This window comes from Pagrus major, chromosome 14 (genome assembly GCF_040436345.1).
Source record: "Pagrus major chromosome 14, Pma_NU_1.0".
NCBI lineage: Eukaryota > Metazoa > Chordata > Actinopteri > Spariformes > Sparidae > Pagrus > Pagrus major.
This window is the reverse complement of record NC_133228.1, coordinates 7758583-7777577: the sequence shown is the minus strand read 5'-3', so window position 1 is coordinate 7777577 and position 18995 is coordinate 7758583. Positions and strand designations below refer to the sequence as shown.

At 39.7% G+C, this 18995-nt stretch overlaps 1 protein-coding gene across 4 annotated transcripts; it reads left to right on the top strand.

Moving 5' to 3' along the window:
• The first annotated feature begins 16794 nt into the window (after positions 1-16794).
• On the top strand, positions 16795-18095 carry coa6 (cytochrome c oxidase assembly factor 6). 4 transcript variants are annotated; one of them, XM_073480792.1, is made up of 3 exons: positions 16795-16979; positions 17424-17579; positions 17768-18095. In XM_073480792.1, exons 2-3 carry the CDS (start codon positions 17436-17438, stop codon positions 17864-17866), a joined length of 243 nt encoding a protein of 80 aa, XP_073336893.1. In that variant the 5' UTR covers positions 16795-16979; positions 17424-17435; the 3' UTR covers positions 17867-18095. The 4 variants fall into 4 exon arrangements, with proteins under 4 accessions (XP_073336893.1, XP_073336892.1, XP_073336890.1 ...); XM_073480791.1 differs by having other exon boundaries at positions 17372-17579; positions 17768-18094; XM_073480789.1 differs by having other exon boundaries at positions 17414-17579; positions 17768-18093.
• Positions 18096-18995: the final 900 nt, after the last annotated feature.

The window sequence follows — 18995 nt, the reverse complement described above, 5'->3', positions numbered from 1 at the left end:
TTTGAACACTTTGGCCTTCCTACATGGTCAGACGACACATCTTATGAACTATACTAACAGTCAATTTACCTGACAATAACAAAAAAAAGTCATATGAAGAAGGAAGAGAGAACTGAGGAACTATGATGAACACTGCCTTTTCCTGTTTCACATTCAGGTATGGGTCATGATTTCAAAATATCGAAAAGGAAAAAATTGCTTATCAAAAAACGTATAATATTACATATATATTTTTCCATTTGTTTTTTACCAGCGTCTGAAGAGGCCTTGGTAGAATAACACTGTGACACCCATGTCGCAATAAGCTACAGTAAATGCAAACACCAGATCTTCAAATAATCGATTAATCACCGAAGAGTTCCCAGTGACAATCGAATAGCATTTTTGCTTGAAATGCCCATCCCTGGTATTTAACCACATTTTCTGTCCAGTAACCTGAGCGTTGTACTGGTGGTGTGAAAGAAACACTCCACTGAAATTCTGTCTCTTAAGTATCAAACACTAACTTCCTGTATAGCCTTGAAAAGTGGCTCTGCAAAGTTTTTAGCTTGCTCCTTTGTAGAGGATGGCAACTGTAGTTAACATGGATTCAGAGTAGGTAGAATGGATTAAAATGGGGTTCTCAAACACTTATCAAACCACTCCTGCAACATAATCCACTTCTCCACTGTTGGTCCTCTTATTCATTATGTTCCTAACACTCAGTCATTCCTCATTATAACTAAATACACTGCCTCCCCTCCTCATAACTCAAAAGCTCGACCAGAATTTGTTGATTTACAGTAAAAGCTCACCAGTGAAGACATGCATTCTGATGAAGAGCTGTTTTGGAAGTTTCTATGAATGTTCTGATGCTTTTACTTTGACACACTCAACACTGGGTCACCAATAGGAAGCTGCCTAATGTTGCTGTTCATCATGAAAGAGCCACATTGCAAGTTAGCAAGCATGGTAAGTATATTAAATCAGGCTAAAGTGACCTACTCAAACCAGGAACATTGGCAGTCAACTCATACTGTATTAGAGCAGTTCCGGTGAAAATACTGTCTAATATTTTAAGTATTAGGTTTACATTTCTGTTGAGTCTTGGCTTGTCTAATATAAGAGAGCTTTCCACCATTGGATTCCACTTTCACCTTTAAGAATTTCTAGCTTCTACCAATCACTGCCGACGACACAAACTTCCAAAGAAACTTTTGAGTGACATAAGTGTTTCACTGAGCTGAGTTTCCTGTCCAGGCTGCTCTGCATCAAAGAGATTCAGCTGTCCTCGTGGCACAGGCGAGCTTTAAAATAACTGTGACCGTACGCTGCCACAGTGAGAGCAGACTGCAGCTAAATGGATTAAAGAATAAGAGCACTTATGAATAAAATGCTTTTAGATGGAGAGACCAGACGAGATACCAGTAGAGCGAGGGGAAGAGACAGAGGGAAGGAAGACAAAATATCACAGAGGAAAGCAGGCAATCAATTATTCAATGTAACATCTGTGGTTTATAGCAATTGCCAACACTGTGGTGAGTATAATGCAACACACAATCAGTACACTTCGTGACAGTACTGAAAAGGGGCATAGTGCTCAGATCTACAAAATGACACAGTATTTTGCTCCATTCTGAGGATTAATGATCTGTGTTAGGAAATTACATATTTTTGTAATATCTTATAATGAAACTTTTCCGTACAATATCATAATCTCTCAATTTTGCATGCCAAAAAAAAAAAAAGAAAATCTGATTATATTTTTTTGCAGCTAAAAACCAGACAGTTAAGACGGCTTTGGAAAATCTTTCTAACAAGATTTATTTCCGTCAGTGAAGATTTTTATTTGGCTGATTTACAGAGCTTGACTCCATCAGGCTGTGTGTATGTGTGTGCGCATCTTTGTAAGTTAGCGCACACATAATCTCATCTTAAGCATGGAGTTGAAGCTGGAAGGAGGGAGACACAATTATAACTTGTGCTATATACAGTCACAAAAAAGAGGGGTTGAGAATAGGAAGAATAAAAACAAATAGTTCGGGTTCACATAGGAGTCAAAACGTTGTTCTGTGTGTGTTTGAGTGTCGGCATGAACCAGCAGTGATATGTTGGTGTTAATGTCCCTATTTAAGTTTAACAGATCTGTCTCTTACTGTAAATGTCAGGAAATGTTTTCAGAGTTGTCAATTCTGCCAAAAAGGTGACTATAATGCCTCATGTGATAATAAGCAAGGTCCTAATTACAGTGGTATTTAACTCACATGTAAATTTAATTGAATCATTAACATTTCAGTTAATGGGACTATCCAATCCATCAACCCCCCCCCCCCCCCCCCCCCAAAAAAAACTCACCTTATTAAACATATTAAACATATCTGTCACTTTTATTGCCTCATTTCAAGCAATTTTCAATTGAGACTCAAAATTGTAACAGTTTGGCATTATGATGACATGACAGGAGCTGAGATTATCAACTAATACCATGGCAGCGACGTGTCAATAACAAGGTAGCCATGCCCAAGTGTTTCCCACACATAAATGTTACTTGATTGGGCCACCCAGGTTTGCTGACCCATTTTAACATTTTTCACTTGAATTTTTTTTATCCATCCAAGAGAGCAACGCCATCCATGATCTTTTAACTGTTTTTCAACTCCCCTCGCTCTACACCTCTCATCTACTGACAATCCCACACGCACTGCAGAGAAACAGAAAAATAGATACACTTTCTGGTTTTACCTGTAATTGCAATGTTTGTGCTGTCTCCTCTCCCATTTAATGTCGGCATACCTATGCCATTGTTTTGTAAATGCTTCAAAGAAGTGCTATAACGAAACATGCAGAAGACTTGAAACTAGTGATTAAGATCATAAACTCAAACGGAAAGTGTTTACTGAGGTAATAAATCAAGTCAGAAGTAGGGTCATTTTATCATAAGCTTACATACAATCTTACAAACTTATTTTTGCAACCATTAGCTCCGTCCATATTTTATACAGTTAATGGAGTATCCTTAAGCTCGAACAAAATACTGAATGCATTTCCTTCATTTTTTAAGTATTTAAAATCCGGTAGTATCTATATTCATATTTAGTAGCTTGTCGTCTTCATTTTCCCCGTCTTTGCTGGCACATTGCTGCATTTGCTGCCTCATCACCACCACCTGCAGATCAGTGGAATAGTGTTAAACATTATTACGTCAGCTCGCGCAAGTTCTGCAGTAAGTTTGTTTTATAAGTTTAAAAGGTAAGCATCTTTTATTGAAACTCTTCTGAGACAGTTTCATCCCTGCTGTGATCCACTATGCATGTGTCTCTCTGTTATCATTGCTCTCTACTTAATATTTATGGAATTACACATTCAGTATCCTACGTGTGCCAGAATGTGCGTGCCAGAATTTTGTAGGCAATTACTACAACACCATCAGGCATCCTATTATGCCACCGGATACAACTCCTCTGGTTCGAATGCTCCGAGTGCACTGGGTGGCCAGATGGTATATCACAAGGAGAGCATATGATCACTGAACTCACATTAAGTAAAACACATTAACTATGACATACTGTATGGTGGTATGTTGGCAAGATTTCTTTGGAGGCAATATGTAAAGGACTATATAGCGCTATTTGGTGGAGTTTAGTTGAATCACTGTAGGCATTTATGACGATTTGCAGGTACTGCTGTTTATACTTACACATACACACACAAACTGTAGATCTACTGAGCTGCTGAATGATCAATAGCATGCAGGCTGTGGTTGTGTAGTTCCATCTAACCAATCACCATGCTCCACCAATCTATTAATCCAGCAGTGCATTCGCCAGCAATTCCAATTCAATTCACTGTGGCTCGACAACAATAAAAAATATCTCTAAACAGGAATACTGACTGTAGCAAGAGAACGCACATTTTACTTGCCATGCCATCTGAGCTCTGGTGGTACACATTACTGCTCCACATGTTCTCAAAATGTTAGAGTGAGTCATCCAGTGAGAGTACTGAATTGCAGTCCGTTAGGAGTGATTATGGGTAGAAGGAGTCAGATGGAGTTCTTTATGTCTGAGAGCTGAACAGAACAAAAAGAGGTCTAGAGAGAGAAGAGCTATGAGATGAGAAGAGAGGAGCATAGATACAACCATCACCCTGAGCTGAATTAGATTAGTTTTAAATCTCTCACCACGAGGATCACAGGTCAGTAAAACTCAAAGCTACAGGGGTTGAAACACTCTTATATACATATATTCAATGTCACGATATTACAACAAAATCCCTTTCCCGCTGAACGGCACATATGGAACCACAGACAGAAGGTGTGAAGGCCACTGAGAAGTCAGATGTATAGAGGCAACCATGCTGTTAAAAAACATATGGCACAGTGAAGCACTCCAGCTAGAAGATTGTGTTTGGACAAACAAGGCCAAAATGAGAGCACCGACGACACCACAGCAACTTGTATGGGTGTGTTTGTATGGTAGAGTGCGAGCAAGAGGCCGAAATGTGTTTGTGTGTGATTTTGAGTGGTGTCCAGGCATATTGTGGGACAGATGGCTGGAGGATGCTCTATTTCCTTCTCTCTCTGTATATCTAAACAGCATCTTCAACACAAACATTTTAAAGGAAATGAAGCAACTTGCAGCAGATGGGTGGATACAGCAGATGTAAACCTGCAGCCACAGAAAAGTGAAATGAACAAGCTAAAATTCTCACACATCTGCTAAACTCAGCTCAACTGCTGCAACGTCGGAGTGTAACCAGCTTTGAATTTTTCAAATTTACCAGAAAATTAACTCGGTTGTAGCCAGTCTGGAATCCAGAGATGACTCTCTCTAACCATCTCCAGTTAATTAATGAACAGTTTTTTTGCTCTGGAGACAGCAGGTGAAGGAAAGAGTTCAAGGCCACTGGCATTAATGGGAAATGTGATCTTCATTTTATGAAACAAGACTGACAAGCAGTAGCAATAACGCTGCTGTAATTAGAAACAACCAATTAAAAGTGAGGGGAGGTTTGAGGACTAATGCAGCTCACTCACCCCATCTTTCACAATTTTCTATATTTCTGTACCAAGTTACATTGCATAAAAAAAAAAAAAAACATCTCATGGGCTCATCTGAGTTAATCTGATCACACAAAATCTCATCAGAGGGAATCACGCAGGTTTATGTCCAGGACATGTAAACACCTCTGATCGCTTTCTGAATATAATGTCATGAGATCGATATCCTGCACTTTTCTGGAACACACAGTTGATGGAATAAAAAATGGTTAGATAACCTTGTTGAGAATCAGTGTTAAACATTTTAACATGCTATTCCATTTATCAAAGGTTGGATGAAAAGGTCAGCCAAAGCTTTACTAAAGATGGGTGAACAGGGCCTACCTGGGGTTCTTCAAGTTCAATTGAGTCCTCAGGAGATTTGGGAACCTTTTCAATTTAATTTTCAGCTTAAGTAAAAAAGGCTTTGTCCTTCCGTCTGCACAAATACTACATCGGAAAGCTGATAATACATGGGGCATTGCAAGTAGTTTATGTCAACTGGTTTTGATTTTTGAGACCAATACCGGTATCAATATTGGAGAGCATAAACTATCCAATGACAATATGTTGGCTGATATTCTGCTCTTACAAACATATACAACAAACATTTCGGATGGGGATCTCTCATTTCTACTTATCAGACAAACTATGCAAGAGCGTCACTGTTTCCAAATTAGCTCAGACATATCTTTGGTACTTCTATGCTGCAATTCTTTGTTACTCAGTGATCAACATATCCACCGATAAATCAGTAATAAGCTAACACTGATCAATATATCAACTCTACTGATTTATTCTTTGCTTCTACTGTATATCACATTATCTTTACAGTAATTCGATATGTCTGTACCTTCTTATCAGGAGCACAGTCAGATCCAAATGAAAACCAAAATGGTGATTCATGTAAAAGCTTATTAATTGATACGTGAATGTTCCCGTCAAGAGAAAATAATTTTGATTTATATCAAACTTTTTCCCTCAAACTTGATGTTTCCAATGCCACTGGTCTAATTTTAGCTACATCTGAAGCAATAATACATGCTTGTTACATGTGTAAAAACATTACATTGACTGACCTGGCTGCCAGGTGATAATTAACTGTTAAAAGCCGCAAATAGCTTCCAGGCTACCAGTCTGGTTTTCATGAAACCTGAAGGGATGATTCATCTCAGTAGAGACTGAAGAACAAAATGTTTATTTGTGTCTCTTTTAGAAATGAGTACACAGACACAATCTATACAAAGTGTTTGTTTTTTTTTCAATCTTACTTCTGCACCCATTGCTGAAATCAGCACCAAGTCCTACTCTCAGATGTCTTTCCAAAAGAGGATCTGTGCTTTGACAGCTGCTTGGATTCAGAACTTGACTGCTTGTTACTATTTTACAAAATTACTTTGGAAAGGTCCATCCATAGCACTTGGTAATGGTGAAAAACATCACACATGGATTGTAAAAAAAATAATAAATAAAACATGTAATTTCTTAAAGGTTTTAGACACATTGGACATCCCTTACACAAGGACAGCCCTGGTAAATTTAAGATGGATACTCAGCATCAATACTGGGGAAGAACATACCCTAAATTTAAGCCCATCTCGAGGAAATAAAGCAATAATTAAGCTAAATGAGGTCATAAAATTCACGACTAAGTAACAATTACTTTTAGAATGTCTTTTGAAAAACATTTTATTTCAGTGCCACTGTCAAGTTTCTAAAGGAAACGCACAGGGACACTAGGACTGACCGCCTGTATCCAATCAAAGTTCATGAGAGGCTGTGGGAGCAGTTTGAGCACCATCCTCAAACCCAGTATTCAGGACAGACGACACAACACAGAGCGTCGGCACAAACACTGCACAATTTCATTCATACTTCAACATGTGTTTGGAAGAACGACTCAACCTGTTTAACGCATGACAGTTAAAACCCAGCACATGATTCACGTGGAACTTAATTTGAGTGGGATATTTAGCGAGAGTAGAAACACATTTCCACGCATGTTTTAACAAATGCGATCTACATGCAACATTCATCTTCCTTTGCCGCCGATTGCAGATTTTGAAGCGCAGGCTGAAGTGTGCAGGATGCTCAATGTCCGGGGGAATTAAACAGACAGCACCGCTCAATCTTTGACAGCGTTCAAAACGTCCACAGCATCACATGTCAGCCCTCACCACGGTCAATTACATCAGGATTTTTCTCTCCACTCCAGTTTCTTACCTATTTGGCTGAAAAGGAGAAGCTGGGAGATGAAAATATTGGTCCTGGGAACTGCCGTCTCCATGGTCTCGGAGAGAAAATGAACCGTAAAGAGGCAGAGTGTGGATTTATAAGAGACGGACGGTGGGTCGGGTGCGTAAAGATGCGCTACCAGGTCATCTTCCCTCCTCTGCTGCCTCTGTGTGGGGCGCCAGCGGCTAAATCCTCGGATGATCGGTTTGGCTCGGCTCGGCGTGGTTCGGCTGGGTTTGATTTGAAGAGTGCTGGCTCGCTGGCTGGTTGGTTGATAGCGGACGCGCACTCACGTATATCGCAATAGGAGACGGGCTGTGAGCGCGCGCCGCCCACTGCCCTTAATGGAAATCACTGTATCACTCCTATAATATTCTTATGATATTACCACAGGGACGTGGAGTGTGTCAGCAGCATGCAGCTGCGATTTAGAGGCTTTTATCTGCTCGGGCAGCAGTGACGGATTTACATGATATTCCTACAGTGGCTTCTCTGTGGATGTGTTCAGACAACTTGTTATACTTTATGGCAATAGGACAAAAAAGAATAAAGAAATATTTTAGAAAATGCATTAATGATGAAAACAAATTGTATCCATACTTGGTCGTATTTGTGTTCTTGTTATTTAATAGTAGAGTGTAAATTGAATGACAATATAATATGTCCATACCTGACAGTATCCAAATTAGTCACATTTTTATCCCATATATCACTGTTAGGTGCTCCAAAGTGAGTTTTAGTGACCTCCTCTATAATGCAGAATTCATAAAGGGAATTGTTTGATCTGATCACATAGCAAGGCTTGATAAGCAAGCAAAACTTTATTTACATAGGCCTAGCACATTTCATTCCAGGTGAATGCACAATGTGCTGCACAGAACTTGAGCTACCAGTTGCAGCCAAAAAAAACCCCTGTGTGGATAGTTGAAGATAAAACATTAGACAAAAGTAGACAGTTGTGACAGTGCAATACATAAGAATTTAAAGCAACATTATGTAGAAGTTGACATTTTTTTGCGATTTGGCGTGAAGCACCACTGATATAGAGATATCCAATGAAGTTAGCACGCTAACCAGCTAGCCCTGGCCCATCCCAGTCCAAAGCTCCTGTTCTAGTGATGTAAACACCAACACCTAACCCGGTGCTCTTAACTCCTGGTCCGGACTGCTAGCTGCACGGCACTAACGATCTAGCTGCAGCTAAAGTTAGCAGCTGTTAGCGGTTACTCTCATGATATGCTACCCCCCATTTGTTTTGTGTATGAACTTGACAGATGGCCAGTTCTTACATACTGAACCTTTAAAAAACCATATATGACTGAAAACTAAGACCAGCATGCAACTGACCAGTTAAAGTTACAGAATGTGAATTTAAGCCATTAAAATGTAATAATAACATAAGATAAGAAAAATAATAATTAAGACCAACAGTTGACAATACATAAGGATATCAATAAGGATAATAGATAACATACAGAGTCCTTACAGGTGAATACGACAGCAGTGACATAGGAAATGAGCAAAAAGCATGGTTAGGTTACATCAAATGTCTAATCTTACTGTTGAGTACCACAACTGTTGAGTATTGTGGTGACCTTCACAAAAAGTTTCATTTGAGTACTTTACAAAGCTTTAAGTAGACTCAGGGAGAAACCTCACATTTTTTTACATTTTGTATGAAGCAGTGAAAAGAAACAAGAATGTGGATCCAACCAGCAGGACTGTCCCACAGCGTGTGTGTATTCGCAATGGTGGGGAGATTTGGCAATAGTTGGACTAGGAGATTCCCATGAAGTTCACAATAGCATAGTACTGAGTGTGTGTGTGTGTGTGTGTGTGTGTGTGTGTGTGTCCTGTGAAAAAGAATTAGCGTAGCTTCACAAGCAACAGGCTTCAATGGTGCAAAAACACACGGTTGTGGGAGCTTGTAAATGTTTGAGAGAGTGAGTGTGTGTGTGTGAGACAGGCTTCAGTCACACAATAACATGCTGCTCTCGTTACTCTGTGTGCATTAATTAGCATAAATTAAGAGAGATAATCCTCTTTAATTCAGGCGGGAGCCTTGTCTCACTTGTTGGACCAACATTTTTTCGGATGCTTGTTACAATATCCTCCCTGCCTCTGTGCTTCCGGTATATAAGCCTCTGTGTGTGTGTGTGTGTGTGTGTGTGTGTGTGTGTGTGTGTGTGTGTGTGTGTGTGCGCATGTGTGTGTGCGTGTGCAAGTGTGTGTGCGCATGTTAGCAGGAGAAAGGGAGTGTGGCTGGTGGAATAACAACATGTTGATTGCAGCATCAGTTTTTGTGAAAACTGAAAAACAGGGTGAATAGAGCAGAAAAATGACTGGAGAGTATTGCTGTATTATTACAGTTTATATGACAGACACCAGCATACTTTCACACAAACTGTTTTTTTTTAGCTGAACCAAATGAAAAAATGTCATCAAAACAGACATGTCCTTACACACAGAGTTCCTGTCTGCTCTGACAGGTGTAAAGACACTGCTGTGTGGTGAATGATCACAGTGTGCCGTTGCCTCCTGCAAAGTATCCACAGCTTTTTCAGATCCTGTTGCTGTGGAAAGCTGATTTGGTTTTTACTGCACACAGGCAGCTATGGATTATGGATTATGTGTTTGCTCTCCTTTTCCTCTCTCTATCTGCGTGTTTATATCGTAAGTGGAGCAAGGTCAGCGAATCAACAGGAGTTCATTTAGGTCATCCACTCCACGGCTCAAAATATCTTAAGAGAACACTGATCAGATTTTCATGAAGCTTTGGGAAAAGATGCATACTGTAGCTTCTGTCCATCTTTTCTGACACTACACTGGTCCCTCTAAGGATGATATGACAATTTGTTTAATAATCTATATTATATATAGACTGAGACTCTATCCCATGTCCAGTTTTTACTGGAGCTCAGCTCTGAGTTACAAGTGGTAGTGTATAAAATCTTCCAAATGTGACCAGACATTTGCAATATGGCGTCATCAGCTGAGGTGATTTATCTTGTGTTACTTTGGCAATCCTGGTATTATCACAGTACCGTTTGCCATTTATCTAATGGAGATAGAAAAAACATGGACACACGCTTGGAATTTATTCACACTATGAAACAAGTCATCAAATAAACAAGAACACAGCTTCATTTCATTAGGCTAACAGTAGTTACCCATGCTCCTACCCTGCCTGTCTGTCTGCACGGATGTTAGAGGAGCAGTACCAACTGCAACAACTTCAATGCTTGACTTGAGTTAAATTTCGGGTGTCATATGCCATCAAAGGGGTGCAACATTAAAATAAGTCAAAATGTGGGACTGTCAAGCAAATATCAGCAATAACAATGCAATGTTAGCTAACTAGCTAGTTAGTTAACAACCAAGACATCAGCAAACTAGTAGCCATTGTTTATGCTTGTTTGAGGGCCATGTGCCCTAACTCAACCCCCTAACCCTCTATCCCAACAAGAATCAGGACACCGTACCACTAGGCATGAACATGCAAAATGGAGAGATAGGGCTAAGTGGTTGGGGCAAGAGGTGAATTTGGCCTAAACCATGTGTTTGAGTTTGACAAAACAAAAGTCAAAGTCCAAAGTTAAAAATTGCAGTTGTAGGCACAGAGAAGCTGCTACAGTTCTATCTTACTTGTACGGGGCAATAAACAGGAAAAATACACAAGAATACTAGCAAAATAATACTCTGGTTACCAAAAGATAAAGACTATATCAAGTTTCTTGGAAAAAATGATCCTCTAGTGATGTGATTGCTGTCTAATTGCTGTCTTTTTCTTTCTCAAGGTTCAATTAAAGAAGTCATCTGTGGACATTCCAAAAATTGCTCTCTTAAATCGCAAAATCCCCCACACATTTTGAATATGTGTATGCTGTGTAGTGTGTGTGGCTGAATCCCTGTTGCCATGACAGTGGACGACAGTGGATGCCGTTTCTGAGTTGACAGTGATATTGACTTCCAGCGGTGGCAACTGGAGGTCAGTATCCTGGACACCACCGGGCTGACAAGTACTGGTCGATGTGTGTGTGTGTGTGTGTGTGTGTGCGTGTGTGCGTGTGTGTGTGTGTGTGTGTGTGTGTGTGTGTGTGCGTAAGACAGAGGGATAGATGCCATCGGTGGTCGATGCCTGCTATGGAGCAACATAGCTCTGTGTGTGGCTTGTTAGTCCTGCACATGTGCGGTCGGTGTTTGGGTGAGTACTGTAGTTAATTAATGCCCATGTGCATTTGTGTGTATGCAACTGTGTAAGTGCTGAAAACAGTCGTATGTGTATGCTACTGTGGTGGAACATGCTATCATTGGCTTTCAGGGAAGAAAATTGGAGTTCAGGCAAAACAACATATCACATGATTACGCCTGAGACAGTTAGTTAGTGTGTATTGGTACACGATTGTTCCTATTTGACTGATGAACTTGGAAAATGGTAGCTCTATAAAGAACACCTGACTCTCACGCTTCATCACATTTACTGTTGATAATTCAGGTTCCTGCAACATTTTAACTGTTGCACATATGAACCAAGAATCTGTGAGCACTTTACGATTCTGGTGTCTGTGTTCTAATTAACAGGCAGGTTGACCATTGAGCCAGTGTTGAAAGAAAATGTTCCTTTAGGGAAAATCTGCTCTAATTAGTATTCAATAAACCCTTATTATAGTAGATCCATTGTACCTGAAGATCATCTGTCTCTTAAAGCAAAAAAGCAAAAAAAAAAACAGGAATCAGACAGTCAAGAGTCACCATGTTGTGGAGAGAATGTCATGGCTGTCATTTATCATCGGCATCAAGCCGCTTCAGAAAACAGTAAGAGATGCCTGTCTGCATATTTGTGTGTGTATGTGTGTGTGTTTCTGAAAAAGAAACTGAGCAGAAGTGTGTGCCTTTAAGTGTGTGCTTTGGCCTTTTTACAGACTATGTGTGTCTGACTGTGATCTGACATTTACCTTCCTGCATACTAAAGGTTCCACCAGAGACAAGTCATGTGACTGATCTTGCACCTACACACTCTCTACTTTATCATGTGAGCACTGAAGACTACCACCATTTAAGACATTTTTTTATCCACACATTGACCACAATTTCTCTAATTACTGGATTTTCATAAATCAACTGCTTTATCAATTGAAATAATCATGCCAGTGACATTTTTCATTATCACTTTTCTTTAAATTTTTGAATTGTTTCTCAAAAAGACATCATATTGCACATATTGAATTTATGTAAATAAGTTACGTATGTTGGCACATGTTGATAAATGGAGGGACTGAGCAGGAATCTAGATGTGTAGATCCTGTTGTGCATACACACATTATCATCTCATTAACCTTAATCCAGTGAATCAGAGGAAAATGTTTATATATCAGTTTCTATGAATTCCCAAAAAGTAGACACATAAAGAGAGTGGAGAGAGAGAAATGGACATATTGGTGGATCAAACAGTGTTTCTACAGAGATGCTTCATGGACAATACATTTGGTTTGAGGTCATTTACATCAAATCTCATACACTGAGGCCAAAGCACATCATTTTTAGGGACAACCTCTTTTCTAGGCAGCCATTGGTTAACTTGGGTTAAATGGCATCACTACAAGATATGTTACTTTGGAAAAAAGGTGTCAAAATGTGGTGGATTATATCGCATGTATGTTTTAGGTCTCTACAGTTTGATTTTGATGGTGTACTTAATACATTAAATAGCTATACTACCGACCAGACAGTTAAAATTTCTACGCTTTGAAAACACTACTTACCAGTCATGAAGTGTATGATGATGAGCAGCTGCACCAACTGGAAACCAAAACCTGCAGTAAGGACTGCAGTTAAAGTGAGGTCAGTACAGCTGAGGAAACCATAAGGTGCCTCACAGTTAACCAGACTGACTGCTGTGAGTTAAATCTAACTACTTTCATACATGGAAGACTTAACAGTAAATATACAGTACTTTGCCATCTCAGGCTCCTCTGGGGTTTCAAGCTATTCCTAACAACCACTTACAACTACTGTATATCAGTCTTTAGACCTAACTGTTCTGTGTCATGTACTGTCATCCGTCTTTTGACATGCTGGCTGAGCTGACACTGACCGACAGGTGACAGCAGGCTCATGACCATTGCAGCTCGTCCTTTGTCCATGAAGTGAGTGACATTGTGTTGTCGGGTTGCCTTTGTGTTGTGTGAATGATGAACAATAATCCCTTTTGTAAAAGGGCCAACTGATAAATTAATGTTGTTTTTAATACTTCACGATAGTAAGGCTCTGGCTCCAGACTGTGATAGCTGGTTCTTCATTATGGGACAGATGCTCATTTAACATTTAACAAAAAGTAATTTTGTCACTAATCAAGCGATCTTTCCACTTAATATTAGTCATGATGGCGATGATGTGAATGGATAATACATCATACTGCTGCAATCTAATTGCCCTCTTCATTTTTCTAGTCCTCTTCACAAATAATCTAATGCCCCCTCACAAGACTGCTGCAGACATAAAGAGGAAATGCTTTGTTGCTTTTAAAAGCCTCGAACGCCTGTGGATACACTACCTCACTAGTTTTCTTGAAAAGACAACAAAACAAGAGTTCAAATAAACTGGGAAAATAACAGCTCTCATAGTCGAATGAAAGCCTCTTTCACACAGCATCTAAAACCAGTGACCTGTGAGAACTATGTGAAGGGGAGTCTGCAATACCCAACAGGGTGAGAAGACTTATGGTGCCAGGAACCAAGCTTCAAATCCCACTGATGATACCTACGTTGAATATGTACAAACTTCTATTAAAATAATTGTACTGTGAAGCAACCCTGAGGCCCTAAACAGAAGTACAAACCTTCTCTCTTTATTCTGCTTTTGTCTTATTATAAGGAATACATTTTTCCTTTCAAACCTCTTAGACCTTTTGAACAGGTTATATGCTAATATTTCGGTGCTAATAGCTCTGAAAATAATGTCTAGGAGAGATGTACCTCAGCTGAAGGTCCTGGATCTGCAAAGAACAACCATTATGGGGAATAAAGGTCACTGTGATGATGTTTAATTATTAAAGTAACATCCTAAGCATGATATGAGGACTCAAGACTCCAGAGAGCTTTAATGTCAACCCGTCCATGTACAAGAAGACAGTATGGATGATATTTTGTTCTTCGGTGGCCATCAGTGCTACATTTAATGTTTAAGCAGTGCAAAACAAGACTGTCGACCTAAGGTGCCATGACAAAAAAACAACTGCAAAGACAGAAAAAAATGTAGTTGTGTAAACCATTGCGGATTTCAAGAGTGGTTGTCTTTAAGTGGATGTGTGTATTTGTAATAGTAAAAAGAGTTTCTGTGACATTGAATGTGAGCGTGTGTGTGTCTATATGTATATAAGTCATGTTAGGCGAGAGTGGCAGCTTAAAGACATTAACCATAGTTGTACCAGGATGCGGTGTGACATCAATGTTAGTATCCCCTTAAAAAGCATTAAATGGGATTATATTTAATTCTGCTTACAAGCATCCAACTGTACCTTAAATAAACATGGTGGCATAATCCTTGGTGTCTGTGTTGTTATATTGGTCTCTAGCGTTCTTACTCATGGCTTCCTCCTGTGGTGTTTCTGTCACAGATCATGTGCTGATCAAACAGTGCAGGTGGTGTTGTGACATATTTTCCCTTGGATTCTCTCTTGATAAATTACACTACATGAGTTAATTTAAGTGGTGTGGTAACACAGTTAACTGAAATGACAATGCAAATGTGTGCGTCACACATGACATGGGGAAGACACCCATTCTTCATTACTCAGAGATTTACAACATGACTTCCAAACTTTGCCGTCTTCCTGAGAGCTCAATGCTTTTTTTTTCTTTAAACTTGGCTACATCTGCACAGCAGCTATCTGATATGCACCTCCTTATCATTTTAGTTGAAGGTTATTCAACCACTCCATTACACATGATTCTTGTAATGTGAAATAGGCTTCTATTGATACAATGATAGCAGTCTCTTTGACACTGGCGTAATGTGAATCCTGTTAGATAGGAGTATGATATAGCTGGGCTGTTGGTATTCTGTCAAGTAGAATTTTCTTTCTAAAGTTTAAAATGTTATCTGCACACACAGGGAGAACATGATGGGCCTTTTCCTACTGAGGTGGTGAAATGCTTACTGTTACTGACAATTTGAAACTTTGAGACCAATAAACTTTTTTGAAAACCTTTCGATTTTGCCTTTAATAGACTCTGAAGTGAATTAAGAGCAGGTACAGAAAACAGTATTTTTGAAAATGCTAACCTCACTACACTAACTCGCCTACTTATGACATGCTCATTTGCAGGAATTGTGTGTATTTGCACTCCCATACAAAAGGACATATTTTTAACAGTTTTAACAGTTCTTGCACAGGAACTTTTTGCTCTCTAGACTAAAATAAAAACACTCAGTGGAGGAAACAAACTTGAAGTGAGGTCAGTAAATGGTGTGTGATATGAATAGTGAATGAAGTTCTGTCTCTGAAGCAGCTAAAGAGACACACTCAAGTCTCACACACACATACGCACGGGGCGACAAACACTTACTTTCCTAAGAAGAGGGTGAGCGCCTCACCCAGTACTTGTTGTTTCATTCCCTTTAGTCTGCACAAGCAAATGAACCGAGATGGATCGCTGCTGGGCGCCATGGCAACCAACGGGGCTATTCTCCATCACTGTGGCCGAGGGAGGGAGAGGAAGACAGGGAGAGAGTTAATCAACAACACACATTTTCATCCTGCCTTTACTCACTGCCAAGCTATACACACACAAACTTTATCGCACATTCATGTACCTCAGTGACACACACTTTGTTGTGCTGTGGAGGAAAAGATGCTTTCAGGGAGGAAATCGACAGTCACAAAGTTTTTCGAGCTTGATTTGAATTGACTGCACACAAAAACATACACAACTGTAACTTTTAACCTGTAGTCACCACTACTACAATTAGGGATACATTGGGGAAGACAGGTGGGAAATGTTAGCGAACACAAACTTGAACTTATACCATACCGTTGTCGAATTCCATTCATTTTGACAGTTTAATTCTAACCTAGGGGGAACTGTTTTTCTTCTTTTGAGAAAATGACATCCACTATACCATGCCAAAGCATTTGTACATAAAATAATTTGGATATTGGAGCCCTGTTAGAAGTTACATAACCTCTGAAGAGAAGAAGCAGTGTTAAAATATAATTCACGCATATTATTAAGCTAAAGAAGGATGCTACATTTGCTAATAATTCACTCCTCCTCACCTGTTGCTTCCTTTCACTCGAGATTATCATGGCAGCCAGAACAAAACCCTCAACAAACGAAACACAAGTTACATGAGACGCCATATTTTGTTTCAAGACGTCGTCTGTTGTATTTCTGGTTAATTTACCTTGACTTATTTAGCTGTTAATAGTCACAATTAATGTAAAACAAACGTGTCGCCTGAGTTTCATTTTTTAACCAACTGCGCCATCACCCGGTCCATTTCGTCAATCACGCCGACACGACGTCATCACCAAGCGACACGGAAGTGCTTCTGTGCGCGTCCTTCACTCCTCTCAGTGCTACAACAACACGTTACAAAAGTGTCGTGTTTGTAGTGTAGTAACGGTGTTATTTATTGTTTTTTCGGGTTTTATGGAGTGACAGAAGCTCAGAGCAGCGGTGTTTGGGAGTAGTAAATGCTTTTTGAGGGTTAAACGTCTCATTCGGTGAGTGACTGTTGAGTTTATACAGGATAGCTCAGTTACTGTCAGCTTACCTGCTACATATTAGCTGAATGGAAATTTAGTGGGATTCAAAGTCAATTATTTGTTGTCTAGTATCCAGTAAACATGGTAGAGTGGTGTTATGTAGGCTAAATGAAAATGTTGAGTCTTATAAGGCTGGTGTATGTATGTAAATTCGTAGTATAAAGTTATAGCCAGCAAATAGTATAAGTCAGAGGGACAGTATATGAGGATAAACAGTGAACAAATATAGCATAAGGTAGTAGTAGACTCACTGTAATGGGAACTTTTGAAGCATAGATTGTAGTTTTTAAGATGGTGTACCCCAATTGTTTATAATGGTGCTAATCAACAGTTTTCCCTGCACATTGCAGATTACTCATTCCTATCTACTTACCCAGTATTTACATTTAAAGTCTCTCCAAGGGTCAAGCAGAGATGTCGGCTCCAAACTCAGCAGCGAGGAAAGCCTGCTGGGAGGCCAGGGACAAACTGTGGAAGTGTCTGGATGACAATGATGACAAAGCTGCATCTTGCCAGAAGTTCCAGAGCGAGTTTGAGGCAAATTGCCCGGCACAATGGGTAAATTGTCCCATCTTTTTATCTTTTAGTGTGGACCGTGATGTCAGAGAGGATGAAATGACTATATAAATGTATTTAATTGAGAATTGTCGATCTTGAAAGCTGTTTTTAAATTAAAATAAAACTCTCACCATTCAAACTTCACTCGAGTATAAGAAGAAAGCCATCTTTTCCCTTTTCATTCACAGGTGAAATATTTCACCAAGAGAAGAGGCTTCCTTAAATACAAAGAGAAGATGGAGTCAGAAGGTTTCACACCAGCAGAAGGCCCCAATCAGCCCTCCTAACCACTGGACAGCAGACCATCACAATCTGCAGACTGACTGACTTGTACCCTTTTTCAGACCAGGCCAAGTGTTGCAGGACTTGGAGAGGAGTTTCCCAACTAGGGTTGTACCGATCCGATCACGTGACTCGGAAATCGGGGCCGATCACGCCACTGAAGACTCGATCGGGACTCGGACGTTACGACCCGATCAGAGATCGGTTTTATATATATTTATTTAGTCATTATTTGTATTAGATTGTTGATATATGGGCTATTGGTGATTCAAAATAAAAAAAATAAAATGAGTATTTACTACCACCGTTTACGACATGCGCATGCGCAGAAGACCAGCACGCCAGTTTGTTTTGAAGCGGAGTGGCGAGTTGTGGCGCACCATGTCTGCTGTGTGGAAGTATTTTAAAGTGAGTGACGAGAACGATGCAGTTGCAAACTGTCAGATATGTAAATTTGGGATATCGAGGGGTGGTAAAATATAATAAAAAATAAGGGACACCTTGGATAGTTTTCTTCGATCTTTTTAATTTTTTAAATGTATTATAAGAGTATCGGATCGGGACTCGGTATCGGCAGATACTCAAAAATCAAAGGACTCGGACTCGTATCGGGGGCAAAAAACCCTGATCGGAGCATCCCTATTCCCAACTCTGCCATGGACAGAGTGTTACCTTTATCATTTTTTATTTATACTGATGTAAGCTGCATGATAATATGCAAACCATGCATAGTAGCAGCTCCAACTGCGAGCATTTATTTGAGCTGCCCTCCTCAGATATGTTAATCTGCCCGGCTGGCCTGAGAAGTTTGATAACAAAGGATACTAAAATGACAAAGTGGGACAAGATCCACTGTTAGTGAATCCAGTTTTCTGAGTCAGTTGGACGTCACCTGGAAATGACATGATGGTCTCACTGTGGATACATTTTTCAATTGTTCCTTGTGAAATTTAAAATGTTGGAATACTTGTAATCAGTGCTGCTGATCCTATACATATCCACACGTACTGTCCATGCACACAGACACAATCATAGTGATCATCTGATCTGTCCAAGGTTAATTTTCTGTGGTTGTGGGTCAAACCAGTCATAAATCCTGATTAATTAAATTCTACTGAGTGTGATTTACAGATA